Below are 17,675 nucleotides of genomic sequence, written 5' to 3' on the forward strand. Positions count from 1 at the left end.
GAGGAGTGGCCCGCCCCTTTTATTTAATTTGCCCCCCGCGAATCTATGTTATTCGGTCGCGCATGCCGGGAATCGACGATCGAAGGAAAATTATTCAAATTTCACTGGCACATAGACAGGCGGCCACGCTCCTCTCCACCTTCCCTCTCGCAGCTCTCCTCCCCCCCCTCCACCCTTCGCGTGCCTCGTGTCTGGGTACGTGCGTGCACGCGCCCGAAACCGTGTAGAAGCGTGTACGTACGCGGATCGATTGTCCGCGCGCGTACGTCGCGTACAACGTACACGATGGCATGCGAGAGACCACGGGAAACGGAACTCGCCCCGCACCAGAACAGACGTCTCTCTTTCTCTCTGCTCTTACTTGGCGTTCGTTCTAACGACGCCGCTAGGCCGCCTCGTGCTCTAGGCCGTCGGCTATAGCCATCTACGTACGCAACGTTTAGAGCACGGATAACCGTTCTCGTTGTACGGCCCAGCCGAACGGTATCGCGTATTTGGGGGGCTCGGGATTCTTCCGACCACCGGGCAATTAATCTGAATTTCAATTTGCTGGACGTTGAATTTCGATTTGCTGGACGTTGAATTTTTGATTTGTTGGTCGCTGAAGTTTCATTTTGTTCGACGCGAAATTGAAATTTGTTGGATGCTGAATCTCTCGATTTGTTGGACGCTGAAGTTTCATTCGTTCGACGATGAATTTTATTTTGTTGGACGATGAAGTTTGGTTCGGTCGATGCCGAATTTTATTTTGCTGGACGCTGAATTTCAATTTGTTGGACGCCGATGTTTGATTCGGTCGACGCTGAATTTTATTTTGCTGGACGCTGAAGTTTGACTCGTTCGCTACGCTGAATTTTATTTTGCTGAAGTTTGTTTCGTTCGACGCCAAATTTTAATTTATTGGACGCTGAATTTTGATTCGGTCGACGCTGAATTTTATTTTTCTGAACGCTGAATTTCAATTTGCTGGACGCTGAATTTTGATTTGTTGGTCGCTGAATTTCATTTTGTTAGACAGTAAATTTTAATTTGTTGGATGCTGAATCTCGATTTGCTGGACGCTGAAATTTCATTCGTTCGACGATGAATTTTATTTTATTGGACGCTGAAGTTTGGCTCGTTCGACGCTGAATTTTATTTTGCTGGACGCTGAATTTTAATTAGTTGGACGCTGAATTTTATTTTTTTGGACGCTATTCAGACTCATATTTTCAGACGTCGATTTTCGAATGCTTGCGGACCAGTCCATGGGACTCTGGATGTCCCATGTCTCGATTGTCTTGATTCTGTCCTTTGTTCGTTCTTTTTTTCAAATTTTTCACAGCATTTTTATTTTACGAAGTCAGTGCAGCTCGATCTCGATAGACAGGTTCCAAAAAAATTGACCGGATGTTCTTGTATTGAATAATATTACATATCTTAATGTTTAAAGTATCTCGACAGAATAATATTTTCGCACGATTCGTAATACTTAAGTGCGAATTTGTAAGCATAGAATGAATTTTATCTAGATAGATATAATAGAAGGGACATTTTCGTAAACGCGTTTTTTCAATGTCAACTATAGGAATTAATTTTAAGGAAACAGTTGAATCCAGTAATCTGAAACATCGCATATCTATTTACTCATGTTTGAAGTACCAGCAAAATTTTTTACAAGATATTCCGTACAAAATTGTGGGAGTTATTAATAAATATACAGGACATGTGACGAAGTAGCTGTAAAACCTGGCGCATTGAGTGGGCCCGTTTCCGTCATCTGAATGAGACAAACGTCGTGCCGTTTTATTTGTCATGAATCTGGTTACCGTGTGACCTACAATAGTCAAAGTCGAGAAACAATTGATAAAACGGAGATTTAAAAAGATACATTAAATGAGTCAACAATAACTGAACTAATAAACTGTAACATGCAATGCCTATAAAATATTTAATTGTAACGTAGACGAAGGCAATAAAAATGAAAAAAATAAAACAATGAAAGCATTAGAAAAGGATGATCAAGCTATTTTTAAAGAATAATAATCGCGCATAGAAGAAATAAATTTGCACACAGCTCCGATTTCCTGCAACTGATGAAACTTTTTATTTTCGATAAAAATGTATAATGTGAATTAAAAATGGTTTTCGTCAGGCCGGTGCTTCCGCTTCGGCGAAAGAACGTCGTGTCTGTGATTCATAAAGAGCGCAACAAAAAGGAAAGTATTTATATTTAACCCTAGAAAGATAACCATATGACAACGTACGTAAAAGATAACCATACGCTCCAGAGGCGCATGCTTTTCTAAGGCGTCAATTTTATACTAACAATGGATATTTATTTAAGTTAATCTAGTCATTTTAAAGGTTTGGCATTATTGTAAAAATAAAATGCATTTATATTATATTTTTTTATATTTTAAGTAATTTTAAACTTAAATCACTAGACCTCTATGAAAAATTAACAAAAATCAACAGTCTTCGCAGGCGCCTCTGCGACATAGGTTATCTTTCTCGGGTTAAAGAGGAAGCATAAACTGTTGTCCGCGGCGAAGACGAAACTGGATTCTCATTTCGCAAGAACATAGAACGACGAGACAAAGCAGCGCATACTTCCGGTCGGTGCGAAGAGGTCGGGGCTGATCATTATCGGGCATAATATCCTCGCAGGAACGGACTGCTGATCCTTCTAGAAACTGGTAACAGACAACAATTTCACGGCTTGGGCTTCTTATTTATCAAGGGCGCGGATTGTGTCTATTACGGAAGAAGGTCCGAGAGGTTTCCTATCACCGTTTATCCAACTAACCGCTGGAATAGCTGGCTTAGTTAATGGGAAAGGTTATGCTCATAGAATGTGGAATTACCGATAATCGACATCCGTTTCTGCTAATATACTCGGAAAAATCGCCAGAATAAGCAAACAAGTTTTCCTAAGTTATACTCTGATATTTATTTGACATGATTGTAAGGCTTCCGAGAAGCGGAACCATGTAACGTCAGTTAACCGGTTAGCTATAACGATCTCTCTGAAAAGTGCCTAAATTACTGTAATTGTACTGTGTACGTTCGATTTTCTTCGTATCTTGTTTGGATACGACACTTTCGTAAATTATATAATTCAATAAGGAGTATCTTTCTTAACCAGTCAGCAGTTTCAAACGAATTCACAGATTCGCAGCGTGCAATGATATGATCTTTTAACCTGTGAAACTTATTCGTTCATTTTTCAACAGATTTAAAGCTACCGATTCATAAAATAGTATGGAAGCAAATAATGTATAATCGTAAATAATGGTCGAAGAATTTTCTGCATTCGTGTTACAAACAAAATGATTCCAAAGTGCTAGTATACAGTCTTCATTAAAAGTTCAGCCTTCTTAACTGATGCAGATGTCCCAAAAATCATGAATGAGTTTAAACAATTACAGCTTTCCCTTCTACGTCACTGTGAAAAAGAAAACTTCTGTGAGCATTCCGAGCAGTTGCCGCTTCCAAGAGCTTTCTATCAATCATCTTTAATTTCCTCGTTTCGATTTCTACATAAAATGAAGCTACCCTAATTGACCCTCCGATTTCTCGGAAGAGGGAGAATGAAGAGACGGTGCGGCGAGACGACGACAGAGGTCGGGTTCAGATTGCAAAGAATAATTTATTAAATAAAGCGTACAGAGGAGAGTAGGAAGACAGGTATTTTACAAAAGTCGGCGCGAGGCTTGCGGAGCGTTTTACGACTGCGCGTGAGCGGAATACGCGAGTTCGTGCGCGTACTGCGACGTCGGCTGCTCGTCCTGGAAGGATCTGTACTGGGCCTGGTATTCCCAGGGCCCGTGGGCCGAGAGCGCGGCGCCATGGCCATCGGCCGCGATTTTCTTGCACAGCTGGAAGATCGCCATTCCGACGGAGACGATGAAACTGAAGAACGACAGTTGGAGGGCGTTCCAGGCCTTCAGACCGAGGACACCGATCGCGAGAGGGATGAGGGTCATGGCCTTGAGCAGGACGAACACCAGGATCGGGATCACCACCTTCTTCAGTTTGGACTTGCGAGCCTCTTCGACGGCGCGGCCTTGGCCGAATTTCACGTCGAAGCTCAGGTGGTCGTCGTCGATGTTCCTGGCGCTAACCTTCACCGAGGAGTCCATGGGCAGCTTGAAGGTCACGTCGTGGGAGGACAGGTAGCTCTGAACGCTGTCCATGAAGGAGCCCTCGCTGCGGCCGGACACTTCTTCCACGGGGTACGAGTTGCGAGTCACTTCCACGGTCTCGGAAACCTGTGAACATGATTCCAGTCGATTTTGGGACTCGTTGTTCATCGGAGGAATGAGGATTCTGTGCATCCATGGCAGGAATGGGGAGATGTTGTTGAAAATAGCAGAGGGATTAAAAGAATTCATTTTCCTATTTGATGAACTTGGTCTGGGCTGATTCTAGGCTAGATACAAATGAAGATCAAGCTACCGATGGAGTTGGATTATGTCTTTTGTTCGGCCTTGCTGCAGTCTAAGAACTAGATCTGCCTACCTCAGCTTTGTGCTAGGTCTAAGCTAAATTAATTCTAAGAGGCGTATACGAGTCTTCGTTAATCTACGTTGATCTACGTCAATCGTAACATCAGACTTGCTGCATTGTGTCTGCTAAACCTCTAAGCTTAACCTTATATTGACTTTACACTAGGTTAATGTTAATTCCCATTTTGGCTTCGTCACCAATATAAGAAAGGGATTTATTTGCTATTTTTTACTTACTATAATCTACATATTTAAGAAAAAGAAATATTGTCGTCTAGAACAGCTTTCTTCGAAACAGAAGATTTTGGCAGTGAATGTATTAATCAGCCGTCACAAAGTAGACTCCAGAATAAGATTAGAGTGTAAAAAAGTTGAAAGTGAAACTGTCTCGAATCGGCCATCGAAGCCAGCGCAAGGGTTCCCATGGGGTCAGGGCGTTACCTTGAAGCTGTCTTTGCGGAACACCTGGTCGAGCATGTTGAGGACCTTGAACTTCATGCAGGAGACCTCGTCGTTCTTCTGGGCGCATTCGATCTTGGTCTGGTCGACCATCTGGTCCATGCTGCTGCCTTTCCAGAGATCGTTCTTGGCCGGCTGGGCGGCTGCCAGGGCGAACACGGCGCACAAAACGAAGAGCTTCATGGTTGCGGGACGTCGACTCGTGGTACCCTGAGGAAGTCTGGTTGGTTAGTTGTTCTCTAGCTCGAGGACGATTGCCTGGATACGACTGATGCCGATGGGTTGGGCTTCAGGCTATTTATACGGAGCCCCCATATCGTTCCGCGGTTCACCGAGCGTTCCGAACCCGAACGAGCCCGCCCCCACTTCCATCCGGCCACGAATTTTCTTTTCGTTCAGTATGGTGTTCGATTATCGAGGCCTCGACACGATCGTGACGGGAATGCGCAACAATGGCTCGGGGGATCAGCGAGCACGGCCGAACGAATGGTTTTCTGCGACGGCGGCACGCGATGCCGAACGATCCGGCTGCGGGTCATATGCAGAGACGCACGCGAAACGCGATCATCTTTCGATATTAATGAGCGACAGTTTGCTTTCTATCGGCACGACACCCATTTCCGCCCGTAACTCAACCGGCGAATTTATTTTCGTACCCGGACTCTTCGCGTTCCAGCGAGAGTTTCTTTGGAGATTCTCGGAACGATGCGCTGTAGCTTTTGGTATTCCTCAAGCTCTTATGAAATATATTTTGCAAATTATGGTCGATTTAGTGCTATTAATAACATTAAGTATTTTTCTTCTTAAGGGTAGACAGCGGATTCAAATTAGGCTACGTCGAGAGTGAACGGGTGAAGAATCATCTTGTTATCTTTCATGCAATTATTTCCGGATAAGTGACAGTTATAAAATTACTTTGTACATTCTAGCTCGATAAAGTAATCAACATTTTTCTTCTGGAATATTTTCAACGTTCGTCGGAGCCTTCAACTGAAAATTTTACAATTTCTATCGCATTAAAAAAGGAATGTGTCCGATGCCTGTCATTCAAAGTTCGCGTGCTGCAGAAAAAAGGGAGTGAAAGTAAGTTTATTGATAAAAGTAAGATTGGTACGCCTGTAATTCTAATGGTCAAATGGAACAGCGTGCGCGAAACAGCACGTGTTCTTTAGGAATCCGACCGTTCCGAATTAGGGAAAGGGAGTTGGAGCTTTGATGCGTCTAGCCTGACATATTAAAATGCCCATTACACCATTGACCCCGATCACGGCCCCAATAAAACAATCACATCACGCAATCAGCTGGCCCGAAACTTTCAAATATTCGGCGGGCCATCTTACAGCATCGAAGACAGCGAAGCGGAAGTCGATCGCCGTCGACGGAGTAAGAGTAGACCCTTGATCCTTGGCACGGCTGGCACCGTAACATTGGCATTGGAATCTATCGTTCATTCACGCCACGAACACGACACTTTCCACACGTCTGCTCCGTTAATGCCTGCGCGCGTCCCCACCCCTTGCAAAATGGCACCCTCCTACGCGCGCTTCGAAAACATTTCTATCGGTCTTCGGGCTGATTCTCGAGTCGTTCACCGTTTTGTCTATTTTCGTAAAAGACTTCGTCTGTAAACTGCTGTTTATTTTCTCAATTATTGTCGAAATTTATAGATACATAAAATATATAAATTTATAATATATAAATATATACAATAAATATAATATATGAATGTTTAAATATATGCAATAAATATAATATATAATTATATAAAATATATAAAATATATAAAATATATAGTTTAATTTGCAAAAATTTATAAAAATATTAAATAATTTAAAAATATTAAAAATATATTTATAAAATATTTTTATAATAATTTATATAATTATAAAATATATTTTGATGTATATAGCCGATTGGCGCGAGAATAAAATTTGTTGCTAGAAAAATTGCCCTCTCATTGCGATTGTTTCAGAAATTTATTAGAAACATATTATATTCAAAGTTTCCACATCTTTATCGCGACAATCAATAACATTCGTTTTCGTCGTCCCGATACAAAAAAATGTTTACATGTTTGTTATACGCACATTCTTAAAGCTAGCATCAATTAATGCTAGTTTAGTACACATATGTTGTAGCTGCTGATTACAGCGAAACTCATATTCTTGATCGCTGGTCTTCAAATAGATCCTTAGGCTACTTATCGCCAATTCGACGGAGTCTTAAAAAAAATCTCGCTGTTTCTCCAGTTCGAGAATCATAGGTTCTCATCAGGTCAATTACACGACAAGCCCACGCACGAGAATCATCGTTCGAAAGCGCGCATTCTTCAAGCGCGACCACCAAAATCACAGGAGGGTGTCCTGCTGGAAAAATCAGTTCCCCGATGACCGTAGAGATCGACGAAGATCCACTTCCACCCTCGCCTAATCAATGTATTCCAGCTCTCGTCCACCGGTTTTCCTCGCGCCTTATCACCGATGCTCGTCGCGTGCGCGTTTCTCGTGCGAGAATGTCGCGGGGTTGCGAGGAGCGCGTTGGGTCCGCTCTGCCCGACTTCCTGCCATCCGTAACAATGAAGCAGAACGGTAATTGGAATTTCGGGTCGAGTTTGCATAAACATTCAGGCCGTGGTAAGCGTCGGCCGGTGTCGCCTCGACAAATAAAAAAAAAGAAAAACACGCTCCGCCCGCTCGAGCATTTTCCACGAGTCTACGAATTTCCCTCCCACGACCTGCATCCCGACGAATCCCATTACGCGCACGAAAGTCCGTTCCCGATTCCCGTCGCGTCAATGGCGAAGGAAATCGCGCGGCTTTCAACGAATTTCGTCGACATTTACCGGTTCGGGAGAACGATCGACCCCGTTCCCGCCCCCCGATTTCAAGCTCTCGGTCGGCCCGACGCGATTCTCGTCGCGTGCGCAAATAACCAAGAGGGAAAGTGACGCGCGTCCAGTTTTTCCAGGTGACAGAGACAAGGTTTCGTGAGACCAGGTAAGAAGTTTTATTATAAATAAGACAACGCGAAAATAAATATTAAATAGAGCGATCTAGGGGAGGACGGGGGACGGCTGCTGCCTACTTCCTATAGGCTCTGTAGGGTCCGTGGGGTGCCGTGTCCCAATGGGGAGCGTGCTCGACCGGCGGGTGGCCGTAGTGCACCACCTCGTAGGCGACTTTCGGCTTGGTCAGCTTGAAGATCATCATCGCCCCGCTGAGCACCATGGACAGCAGACCCAGGGTCAGGGCCTTCCAGGTCTTCAGGGCGATCAGAGCGAGCGCGAGCGGCACCAGAGCCGTGGCCTTGAACTTCAGACCCAGCAGGAACGGGATCATCACCTTCTTGACGAAACCGCGGCCTGCAAAGTCATCAAATCCGATAATTAATCCATCGATTCGCAACAACACCATTTTCGCGACATAATTCCGAGTTCCTTACCTTGGCCGTTCGAAGAGTCCGTCAACGGAATGGTCAAGCTTCTCGGCATGCTGTCCACCAGGGATCTAGGCACTATGTTAGAGCCCACGATGGTTTCGGGCAGCTTGGCCTCCAGGTGATGGCTCGACAGGTAAGCGTCCAGCTTCTCCAACATCATCGATCTCAGCAGCTCCCTCCTGGCCGGGTCCACGCTGTCGTACTGAGGGGGGTAGTACTCTTCGCTGTTCTCCTCGGGCATGTCACGGGACTTCACCACTGCCAGGTCATCCGTGATCGCGATCCTGTCCTGCTTCGCGGCGTTGCTGAGGTAGGCGAGCACCTTCGGCTTCACGCAGGACAACATCGACTCGTTGTCAATGCATCTGCAACAGAAACATTAATCTTTGTGCTTCGCCTCGGTCGTTGGAATCGAGCCATTCATGGAGAATCAAGGTTAAATTCATTCGTGGAGATTCGAGATTCATCGACGTTTATGATTTTCGATTCAATTATTTACTCGTTTACGTAATAAAACTGTGTGCATCGATTAAAATTGTTTCATTCGGAATTCTAAGTCTTCAGATGCTAGTTGATTCAAATGTTCGATTCTAATCGATTCGAACTGCAAACTATTTGTCAAGCGAAATCAATTAAATCAATTAAATCGATTAAATCGATTAAATCGATTAAATCGATTAAATCGATTAAATCGATTAAATCAATTAAATCAATTAAATCAATTAAATCAATTAAATCAATTGAACACAATTAGATGCAATGGCAGATCAAGCTTTCTAATTACTCTGAGATTGATTAGTCCTTTGAATGAAATTTTCCGAGGATCGACGTCCAATGTCTAATTGAAACAGCTGATTACCCCGAGTCTCACCTGTGATAAATGTTTCGAAGGGCTTCGGCCGTGGTCTCTGTGTTCTGCGCGGCCGCGATGCCGGCCAGAAGTGCTATGGACGCGACGACAGCAAGGAACTTCATGGCGGTACCGATCGATTTGCGAGGCTAAACACCGAATGCCGGCTCGAACGAAGCCAACCCGGTTTTATAGCCGATGGGAGTACACGTACGGCCGATGAATTTTGATCAGGGACGTGTGGCCGGCTGAAAGGAAAGAAGAAAGCCTCATTATCTAGGGTGCCGATGTTTTCTCGGCTCCGCGAGCCGACCCTGCGCGGACGATTTTGGTTTCGACGGCCGCGTCGCCCTCCCGTTTCCGGTTGGCTAGCGACCGATGACGTCTTCGATCGGTTTTCGCTGTCAGTCGGTCGTTCCTCCTCGACGAAGTCGGTCGGAGAACCCGATTTATCGAGCGACGCGCTCTCCGCCCGTACGAAAACACGGATCGCCGCGTGAAAATCGACGGTCGGGTGAAATTATTCGATCGTGAGAGGAGAATAGATGAAAGCGAGAATGGTCTATGAAAGGGGAATAATATGGTTGTGTCGTTAGAAACTCCGTAGAAAGTGATTCGGAATCGGAATCGAGCTTGCACAAGGTGTCCCCGGCGATATCTTGTGATTAGGAATGCCGGATGGGCGCCTTTGATCTCGCGGGAGAACGAGTTCTTTATGCGAACCGACGCGATTCCGCTGTCGATAAAATAGAGGCGCACTTTTATCCTCGACGGGCACGAGTCTTGGGACCGGAGTCGCGCTTAAATTCGCTGCAGCAATTTAGTGACGTGACCGAGTGCAGTCTTATGTAATAGTATTTTTAGACACAGTTTGTCTGGAATGGTAATTAATTTTTCACTGTTTCGTTCGATCATGCGGCGTCGCGGAAAGGGAAAGGCGCGACAAAAAGAGGCAGAAGATTTCTGCAGAATTTCGGTCATTGTTCTTTTACTGCGTGATATTTAATTAGAGTGCGAGACGATAACACAATCTTCGCTTTTTACGCAATTTATTGTATAATAAAAATGCAACGCGGCTTCGTGGTATTTCCGTCTCGACGTTTTATAATTTTGGAAACGGCAGTCGTTTCGTTGAACAATAAATGCGTTTTCTTCATTGATTTGTTTCTTTATCGTTTAATACGGCGTCGCAGACCGAGGATCGCGCGATGTTTAATAAAAATGTAGACGTCGACTTTCACTTTTCACACAGTTTATTATGTACGAAACAATAATATACAATGAGACTTCGAGGTAGCGTATATCGAAGCATTTCTTTGTACAGTAAACTTACGTTACCAGGGTTACAACGTGAAATGTAACACACGAATAATGGGTATGGCACCCGAGAACGTATCAATAAATAATGGTTAGAAATAAATAAGTTCTTAGAGCTATAACGTTGCGAGAGGCGATCATCCTCGCAGCCACTGATATCCAAAAATAAACGATATGCTCACACTCAAAACTGTACAATCGAAACTGTTACACTCAATCAACAGCTTACCAAAAAAAAAAGAAAAACAGGAAAACGAAAACACAAAAGACTGTATCACTTTCGTTACAAAACCGGGAGAACTTACTAGAAAAATCGACACTAGCCTAACGCAACGATAACACAGCACTAGACTAGCGTTCCAGTGATTTCTCTGACAAGGTGTCAATCGGCATTGACACTTCATCAGAGAACGCTTCTCGAGAACGAGTTTAAATCCACCGTGTCTTAACAATCGAACCTAGAACTAAGGGCTAACGTTTCAATAAATTAACCGGGCTCGATGGATTTCGAAAATGCCATCGTATCAAATCCACAATCCACCCATACCGAAATAAATTACGTTTACAATGATAACAATCGAAGCTAAATCGAAGAGAGAGATCCTATCCTTCTCATTCGATTTAATGTTCTATACAGTTCGAAAATGATCGAGTATAGCTCGCGAGGAACGCAAGGAACACTTCGTTCGCATTTACTAATTTCATTCGCAAAGTTTAGGATCGCTCGAACTATCCCCGCATCGATTCCCATCGATCTAAACATATCGGAGAATAGTTCCTCGAACGAGAAGAATTAGTTTAAACATACGAATTTATAATCTACAATCGAGGGATCTTCTGTTAATCGACGCGTCGACTGCCAAGTCGCAACACTGGAAAATTCAACTACAACAAAGCAACGCAATCAAATCACAAACCGGAGAGTTAACATTGTTCTCCGTAAAATTAATTTCTTTGTATGAAATTTGACGAAAGTATAGCGTTTCCCATTTGCGATAGGCACGGCAGTGAACGCGCCATTGTCCAGATTTGTTCGGGAAAGTGATCCTAAACTTGCGAAGCACGAACGAAGCGGCCATTATTATACGGGTAACACCGGTTTTGCACGTGGAATTACGCGAAATCCATCAGCAGATGGAATTTCCATTTGTCCGGTGGTTCCAGCAATAATTCTGGGCCGCTTAGACTGACAGCGCGCGATTATGTCTGCCGGAGACGGACCACTTAGGCTCGCCACTCGGCCCGGACGGACGCCTGGTTTCTCCGTTTTTCCTCGTATTTTCCGCGCGATGACAAAAATCCTGGCCAGGTTTACTCGGTGTTTATGTGACACGGGAAGAGTCGCAGGCAATCGCCGCCGTCTTGACCCAATCTGGCGGCGTTCAAGTATCTGTGGAACTTCTGGCCGGACGAGCTTTCGATGCCTGCAGCTTTTTTCAGCTCCTGCGGGTCTCTGGAAAAAAGAAAACGGCGGACACGTTAGCGGCCCTCTTGACACACTCCCACGAGTGGACGGATCGATAATCGTCCCAGAAAACCGTCTGACCCGATTCGTGGCTGTTTCGCCGGGCTGTCATATTAGTGTCACTTTCGCCATTTAGCGGGACGCTAATTGTCTGAAACATTCGTCTGCTTTTAATGGGGAACGGGGAGAGCGAGATCGCGTTGCATCCTGGCGGAACTAACGACAACACGCCGCCCGACGGCATGATCCGCGGATCGCGAGCATTGTTGACCGTGAACATTGTTGACCGTGAACACGACAGGAACGACGACTGGCCGGGTAAAAAGAGACAGGACCGCGTGAAACGCGACTCGACGTTCCGATTCGAACGATTCGGGGCGGCGGCCACCTTTCTCTTCGCGATCGACGGACGTGCCGATCGAAATTCGAGTCAGTTGCTCGATCTGTAATTGCTTCGATCGGTTCGCTAGATTACTGCGCGCTGAACGATCAAGAAATATTTTTAATATGCGGCGACTATAGCCAGATTTTTCTCACTTTCTGCATTGCTTCGCGAAGATCTCTAGGCTAATTAATATTTGTTAAAATATTATTGAAAGATATTATATATCTTTTAATAATATTATTGTATTTATATTATATAATAATCTATTAAATATATATTATATATATTTAATAATATTATTACATTTATATATTGTATAATAATATATTAAATATATATTATATATATTTAATAATATTATATATTAAAGGAATTATAAATTATAAATTATAAATTGATTGTCCTCATTTAGTGGACCTTATAAACTTCAATATTAAAATGCGTCCAGTAGGCAGCTGTCTCTTAAATAGAATTGATTACTATAAGACTGACCTTGGAATCTTTGACACTATTTCTAGAATTTCTAGTTACATTAATTCCTTCGATTGTTATCTTTTTATCCATTTATATTCTACAATTATTATATTATTATTATATTATTATTATATTGTACAATAGGGCTCATATATATATATATATATATTGTACAATAGGGCTCGATAGTCCGTCGAATAATCAATAAATAAATAATGCTGCTCTGCAATTGTCTCGTTCGATCGATGCAATTATCTCATGTTAATTTGTCGAGGAATGTTCTCGGCTCGATTTTTGTGTTCTCGTTTAGTCAAAAGCATGTAAGAAAAATTCATGTAAAAATTCTTTTCATTCATAAATAATATTTTAGATCGAATTTAGAATGTTGCGGTTGCACGCAGTTCGTGTGCTTTATGCAAAATGCTTGCTACCGATTGTTTCAGGCTTCGCGGTACACGGTTTTCTCCAGATAGGAGGCAAATGAAGAAAACCTACGCGATCTTAGCAATTATCGTCAGAGGCTGGTGACTAACTTTCTGAACGGACATTTACTTCCCGTTAAGTAATCAACGCAACATGTTCCGCCAGCCATATGCAATTTCTTAATCGTGCGCTAGACGGTTGAATCTTTTCACCTACTTTTACCTATCTTTTTCTAAATTGTTAGCTGCACTGCAGTAAAGTTTCTTACACGGTAGCCGGCTTTTAAGTATCATTTATACGTGGAATACTTTTCGTCGACGACGAATGGATTGCGCGAGTCGCTTCCTCCGATTTATCTCACTCTTATCGATCGGGAAGATCGCGTCCTATATTGCCGAGTCACAATTAATGCACCTGTCGAATAGCTAAATAAAATATTAAAACAATTTTAGTTACTTTAAAAGTTTCTTAACTTCGCCGGAACCTCTACAACAGGGGTGTCAAACTCGCGGCCCGAGATGAACATTTTTGCGGCCCAGTCAATATATCCGACGCAAAGTAAACATAAAATAGAAATGTGAATTAGAAATTTTGAAAGTAGTCTCGGCCAATAAAATTTCTCCCGAAGTAGGAAAGATAGTATCAGATGAGAGATGTCAAGTATCAGGACGTAAACAATAATTTAACTTTATATATGTTTATTACAATGTACTAGTCAAAATAAAAATATTTGTTTCTATGAACATTGATTTTTTTTTGCGGCCCACCTAAAGTTGAGCATTGTTTATTTGGCCCAAGTTAGCTTTTGAGTTTGACACCCCTGCTCTACAACGCGTCACTTCGAATTTAACCTTCTCTACTTTATCCTCTTAATTAATCATCACCCCGCGCGTTTTCGCGTATATGACAAAAACGTGCCCGGAAAAAGCATTTCGAAACAACGCAACGCATCTAGCAATCGATGCACAACGATCTGCGCGAAGATCTGCGATCCGGCAACAGCAATCGCCATCGGAAACACGCGGCTCTCCGAAACCATGACGGATATTCGAACCAACAGCGCCGAGAGCGTCGAGAGTACGTTCATAAATCAGACCATAAAAATGTGGCGCACGGTCCGCCCCCGTTCTCGAAAAACCACGCAGGCTGTCCGACCAACAGTGTCACCCAATTCCGCCGGTCATAAATAATCTGCGGCGTCGTCTCGCCCGCGATTAACCCACTAATTGCGCGTTCCTTACCTGGAGAGTTCGTTCGACACGAGATTGCTGTGCGGCGAGTAGACGGCCGGGTTCTTGTACATGCTGCAGACGAGCCTCTCCCTGCAGGTTTCCTCGAAGAATCTCAGCTGCTTGAAGATCTCCTCGAGCCTGTTCACTATCGGCCCGTAGAACTCGTCTTGCCTCTGCTGGCCAACCGTTGGTTTCGCTTCCAGCTGGCCGCTGCTCTTCGCGGAAATCTGTCTTGTGTTCTGCCCGAAAACACCGTAAGAGCTTTTCACGGTGTTGGCAACCGGCAGAGCTGCTGCCGCGAGGCTGTTCGGGTTCACAGGGTTCACAGGAACGCCGACGACCAGATTATTGTTGCCGATGCCAGGACTCGCGGGTTGTTGGACCAATTGTCGGCGGCTGTTGTCCACGTAGGCCGAGTAGGCCAGGTTGTGCGCCGACACGGGACGCTTATCGACGAAGGTGGGCGTTAACTGTGGAGGATTTGCAGCGTATTGCGGGCCACCATAGGCTGCGGCATAGGCCGGGCCCGGGTAGGGTGCTGGGAGCACCCCGGGAGCTCTAATCGGGACTCCAGCGGCGCCCATGGGCTCTTCTGGCTCCTCGTAGGGCTCTATCCCCCATTCCTTCAGCTCCTCCACGTCCTTCCGGTATTGTATGTGCGGGTGAGCGTAGTCGAAGGTGTCCAGGTCATCGTCGTGATGGTGATGATGGTGGCCGTAGTAGGCTGGCACTGGCACCGGGACCGGGACGTGGTGATGATGGTGCGCGATCTGAAACGGCGAGTAAATTGTGTCAGAAAATAAATAAATGGATAAAACGGTGCATGGGTTTTAGAGTAGCTCACCTGGTGATGATGATGATGGAACTTGGTGGGCGAGGAGTAGTAGCTCGAGCACAGCTTGAACACGTGCGCGAACGCAGGTATGAAGAACAATAGTAGCTTGAGGAACAGTTTCTTGGCGGTGCCGACTCCGAACAGGAACGGTATGATGAACATGAATTTCAGTTTGATCAGCTTGATGATCAGCAACAGCGCGAGGAAGCTGGTCAGCAGCTTATTCTGTATGAACTTCCCTGGAAGAGCAAACGAATCAGCGTCACCTTAAAGATCTCAGCTCCTCTATCTCCACCGTACTCACTTAGTTTCTTGAAGATCCTCCCTTCGCTCTGCAAGGCCCGCTGCCCGAAATCGACCCTGATCAAGGCCCCGCTCTCGTCCACCTCTTTCGGGCTAATTTTCACAGCAGCGCCTTCGAAGAAGAACTCCGGCAACTGGATCTCGTAATCCCGAGTCGCCAGGAACTTCACCGCTTTCTTCCCGATAGCTCCGGTCACCTCCTCCAACGGGGTCTTCTGCTTCTCCCCCATCCCCCTTCCCTGCTCCTCACTTTCCCCTTCGTCGCAATCGTTGCTCTCCTCGACCAGATTGTCGTCCAAAGAGTCCCCCCTGCGACAGGAACCGTAATCCAAGCTATTCTTCCTCATGGTCAGACCGTCGAACACGGTGATATTGTCCCGGTCGGCGAACGCGTTGTCCAGATATGTGTACGCGTTCCTCTGGATGCAGGAGAACGTGACCGACTGGTCGCAGTCCCTGAACAGCCCGTCCCAGAGCTCGTTGCCGGTCTGGTTCCTCAGCATCCCGTCCACGTGGAAGATCTTCGCGTACGATCTCAGGTTCTTGAAGCTGAAGAAGCTCGTGCCGGCGTTCACCGTGCAGACGCACAACAGAAGCAACGACACTGTCATCGACCGCATCTCGAGGATCGACGGGAAGGAAATTAGGTTTCTCGAAGGTGGAACCGAACGAACGACGAATTTCTCGATGATGTGTACCAGTTGTCAACACTGTGTGCTACACGGCCGAGGATTGACACCGAACCACGTGGATCTAGCAGCACTTCCGTCGCCCCTCCAGATCTGACCCCGAACGCTCGATAATATGGGACGCTGACCGGCCGTCCGGTGTTAGGGCACCAATGCTTCGATTAGGCTGGTCCTCAGACTGTCCCGAAACCTCGCACACTCCCGAACCGATCCGATCGACATGTCCGCGTGTCACGTCCTCCTCATCCGGCTCCTCCGATCTTCGTTCTGTCTCCCTTTCTCTGTCTCTCTTTCCCTGTTTCTCTCTTTCTCTTTTCCTCTTTCTCTGTCTCTCTCTTTCTTGCTCTCACGAGACGCGCTCCGCTCGATCTCCCGCTCAAAACTAACCAACGAGCTTCTCCGTCTGCCGGCTACAATTCACCTGAGCGTCAAGTGTGTCAAAGGCCCTCCTACTCCGTCCGCGGCCACTCCGTGGAAGGTCATTATCGTCTCCTCTCCGGCTGCAACCAGCCCGGCTCGGCGCCGATTCCGCTCCGCGACCGGCTGCTACACGCGCGACGACTGGAGGCGTTTCCCAGCGGAGATTTCGGAATTTGTATGCACCGAGCCCCGGCGTTTTGGTAGTCCCCTTGGCCGTCGGCCAGGTGAAAGCGGACGGAAACGTGCCGGAGCGGTTCGACGCGAGGAGGACTTATGGTTGACGCCGATCCGCTCCGGCCGGCCTCGTGCGCCGGCTCGTTTTTATGTAGAATACGAGTGGATGCTGATGCGAAAAACACGCCCGCGATAGCAAATCTTCAATCGAATTGGGAAAATGATCGTTGACCGAATATTCAGCTACGGTACCCTTTTTTATAGCAATAACCTTTCGCAACATTTTCAGCAATTTCTGAAACTTCGATCAAATTATGTCAGAAAATCGAAAAACGCGTGAACTTGTGTGCCGGTTATTTTACTTTGTAAACGTGCAAAGCGACGCCCACCGGCAAAAGGAGCTCGCAGTTATCGTTGGATCGAGTTTATGTTCCAGGAACGATGCTCGCAGTCGCGTATATTCCTTGCGAAGTTGGAGGTTATTAATTTTTATTGACTGCAAGTGTTTACGGCGAGCGTAATGATAGAGGAGCCGCAGAGCTATGCTTAATTCTATTTTTCCACGAATAGATCTGCGGTAATGCGAATCTGCATAAACGTCTATGGCGGGAGCATAATTATTATATTCACGTTGCGTTATGATAGGGCTGCACAGGTAGTTCCTTTTTAATTATAGATTCTCTTGCGGGACGTATATATATAAACATTAATAGTGCTAAAG

At 45.3% G+C, this 17,675-nt stretch overlaps 3 protein-coding genes across 3 annotated transcripts; all 3 read right to left on the bottom strand.

The window, feature by feature from the left end:
- Positions 1–3,611: 3,611 nt before the first annotated feature.
- Osi19 (DUF1676 domain-containing protein Osi19) lies at positions 3,612–5,212 on the bottom strand. Its single transcript, XM_033484443.2, has 2 exons — positions 4,932–5,212; positions 3,612–4,253 (listed from the first exon to the last, which is right to left on the bottom strand). The coding sequence occupies exons 1-2, from the start codon at positions 5,130–5,132 to the stop codon at positions 3,708–3,710; spliced, it is 747 nt and encodes a 248-aa protein (XP_033340334.2). The 5' UTR covers positions 5,133–5,212; the 3' UTR covers positions 3,612–3,707.
- Positions 5,213–7,931: 2,719 nt separating this feature from the next.
- Osi18 (DUF1676 domain-containing protein Osi18) lies at positions 7,932–9,408 on the bottom strand. The gene is made up of 3 exons (XM_033484541.2): positions 9,259–9,408; positions 8,391–8,752; positions 7,932–8,310 (listed from the first exon to the last, which is right to left on the bottom strand). Exons 1-3 carry the CDS (start codon positions 9,360–9,362, stop codon positions 8,030–8,032), a joined length of 747 nt encoding a protein of 248 aa, XP_033340432.2. The 5' UTR covers positions 9,363–9,408; the 3' UTR covers positions 7,932–8,029.
- A 1,064-nt stretch (positions 9,409–10,472) lies between these two features.
- On the bottom strand, positions 10,473–16,857 carry Osi17 (DUF1676 domain-containing protein Osi17). The gene is made up of 4 exons (XM_033484345.2): positions 15,673–16,857; positions 15,378–15,607; positions 14,543–15,303; positions 10,473–12,007 (listed from the first exon to the last, which is right to left on the bottom strand). Exons 1-4 carry the CDS (start codon positions 16,289–16,291, stop codon positions 11,866–11,868), a joined length of 1,752 nt encoding a protein of 583 aa, XP_033340236.2. The 5' UTR covers positions 16,292–16,857; the 3' UTR covers positions 10,473–11,865.
- Between the last annotated feature and the right edge of the window lie 818 nt (positions 16,858–17,675).

Source organism: Megalopta genalis, chromosome 15, assembly GCF_051020955.1.
Source record: "Megalopta genalis isolate 19385.01 chromosome 15, iyMegGena1_principal, whole genome shotgun sequence".
Lineage (NCBI taxonomy): Eukaryota > Metazoa > Arthropoda > Insecta > Hymenoptera > Halictidae > Megalopta > Megalopta genalis.

What these genes read in the sequence shown, in the direction of transcription:
- Osi19 (XM_033484443.2), bottom strand. Translation starts at nt 5,132, where the DNA reads ATGAAGCTCTTCGTTTTGTGCGCCGTGTTCGCCCTGGCAGCCGCCCAG. An exon ending in TCCGCAAAGACAGCTTCAAG is followed by an intron (nt 4,254 to 4,931) that starts GTAACGCCCTGA and finishes TCATGTTCACAG; the next exon opens with GTTTCCGAGACCGTGGAAGT.
- Osi18 (XM_033484541.2), bottom strand. Translation starts at nt 9,362, where the DNA reads ATGAAGTTCCTTGCTGTCGTCGCGTCCATAGCACTTCTGGCCGGCATC. An exon ending in CTTCGAAACATTTATCACAG is followed by an intron (nt 8,753 to 9,258) that starts GTGAGACTCGGG and finishes TTTCTGTTGCAG; the next exon opens with ATGCATTGACAACGAGTCGA. An exon ending in GGACTCTTCGAACGGCCAAG is followed by an intron (nt 8,311 to 8,390) that starts GTAAGGAACTCG and finishes ATGACTTTGCAG; the next exon opens with GCCGCGGTTTCGTCAAGAAG.
- Osi17 (XM_033484345.2), bottom strand. Translation starts at nt 16,291, where the DNA reads ATGCGGTCGATGACAGTGTCGTTGCTTCTGTTGTGCGTCTGCACGGTG. An exon ending in TCCATCATCATCATCACCAG is followed by an intron (nt 15,304 to 15,377) that starts GTGAGCTACTCT and finishes TCGCCGTTTCAG; the next exon opens with ATCGCGCACCATCATCACCA. An exon ending in GTGTCGAACGAACTCTCCAG is followed by an intron (nt 12,008 to 14,542) that starts GTAAGGAACGCG and finishes TCTTTTTTCCAG; the next exon opens with AGACCCGCAGGAGCTGAAAA.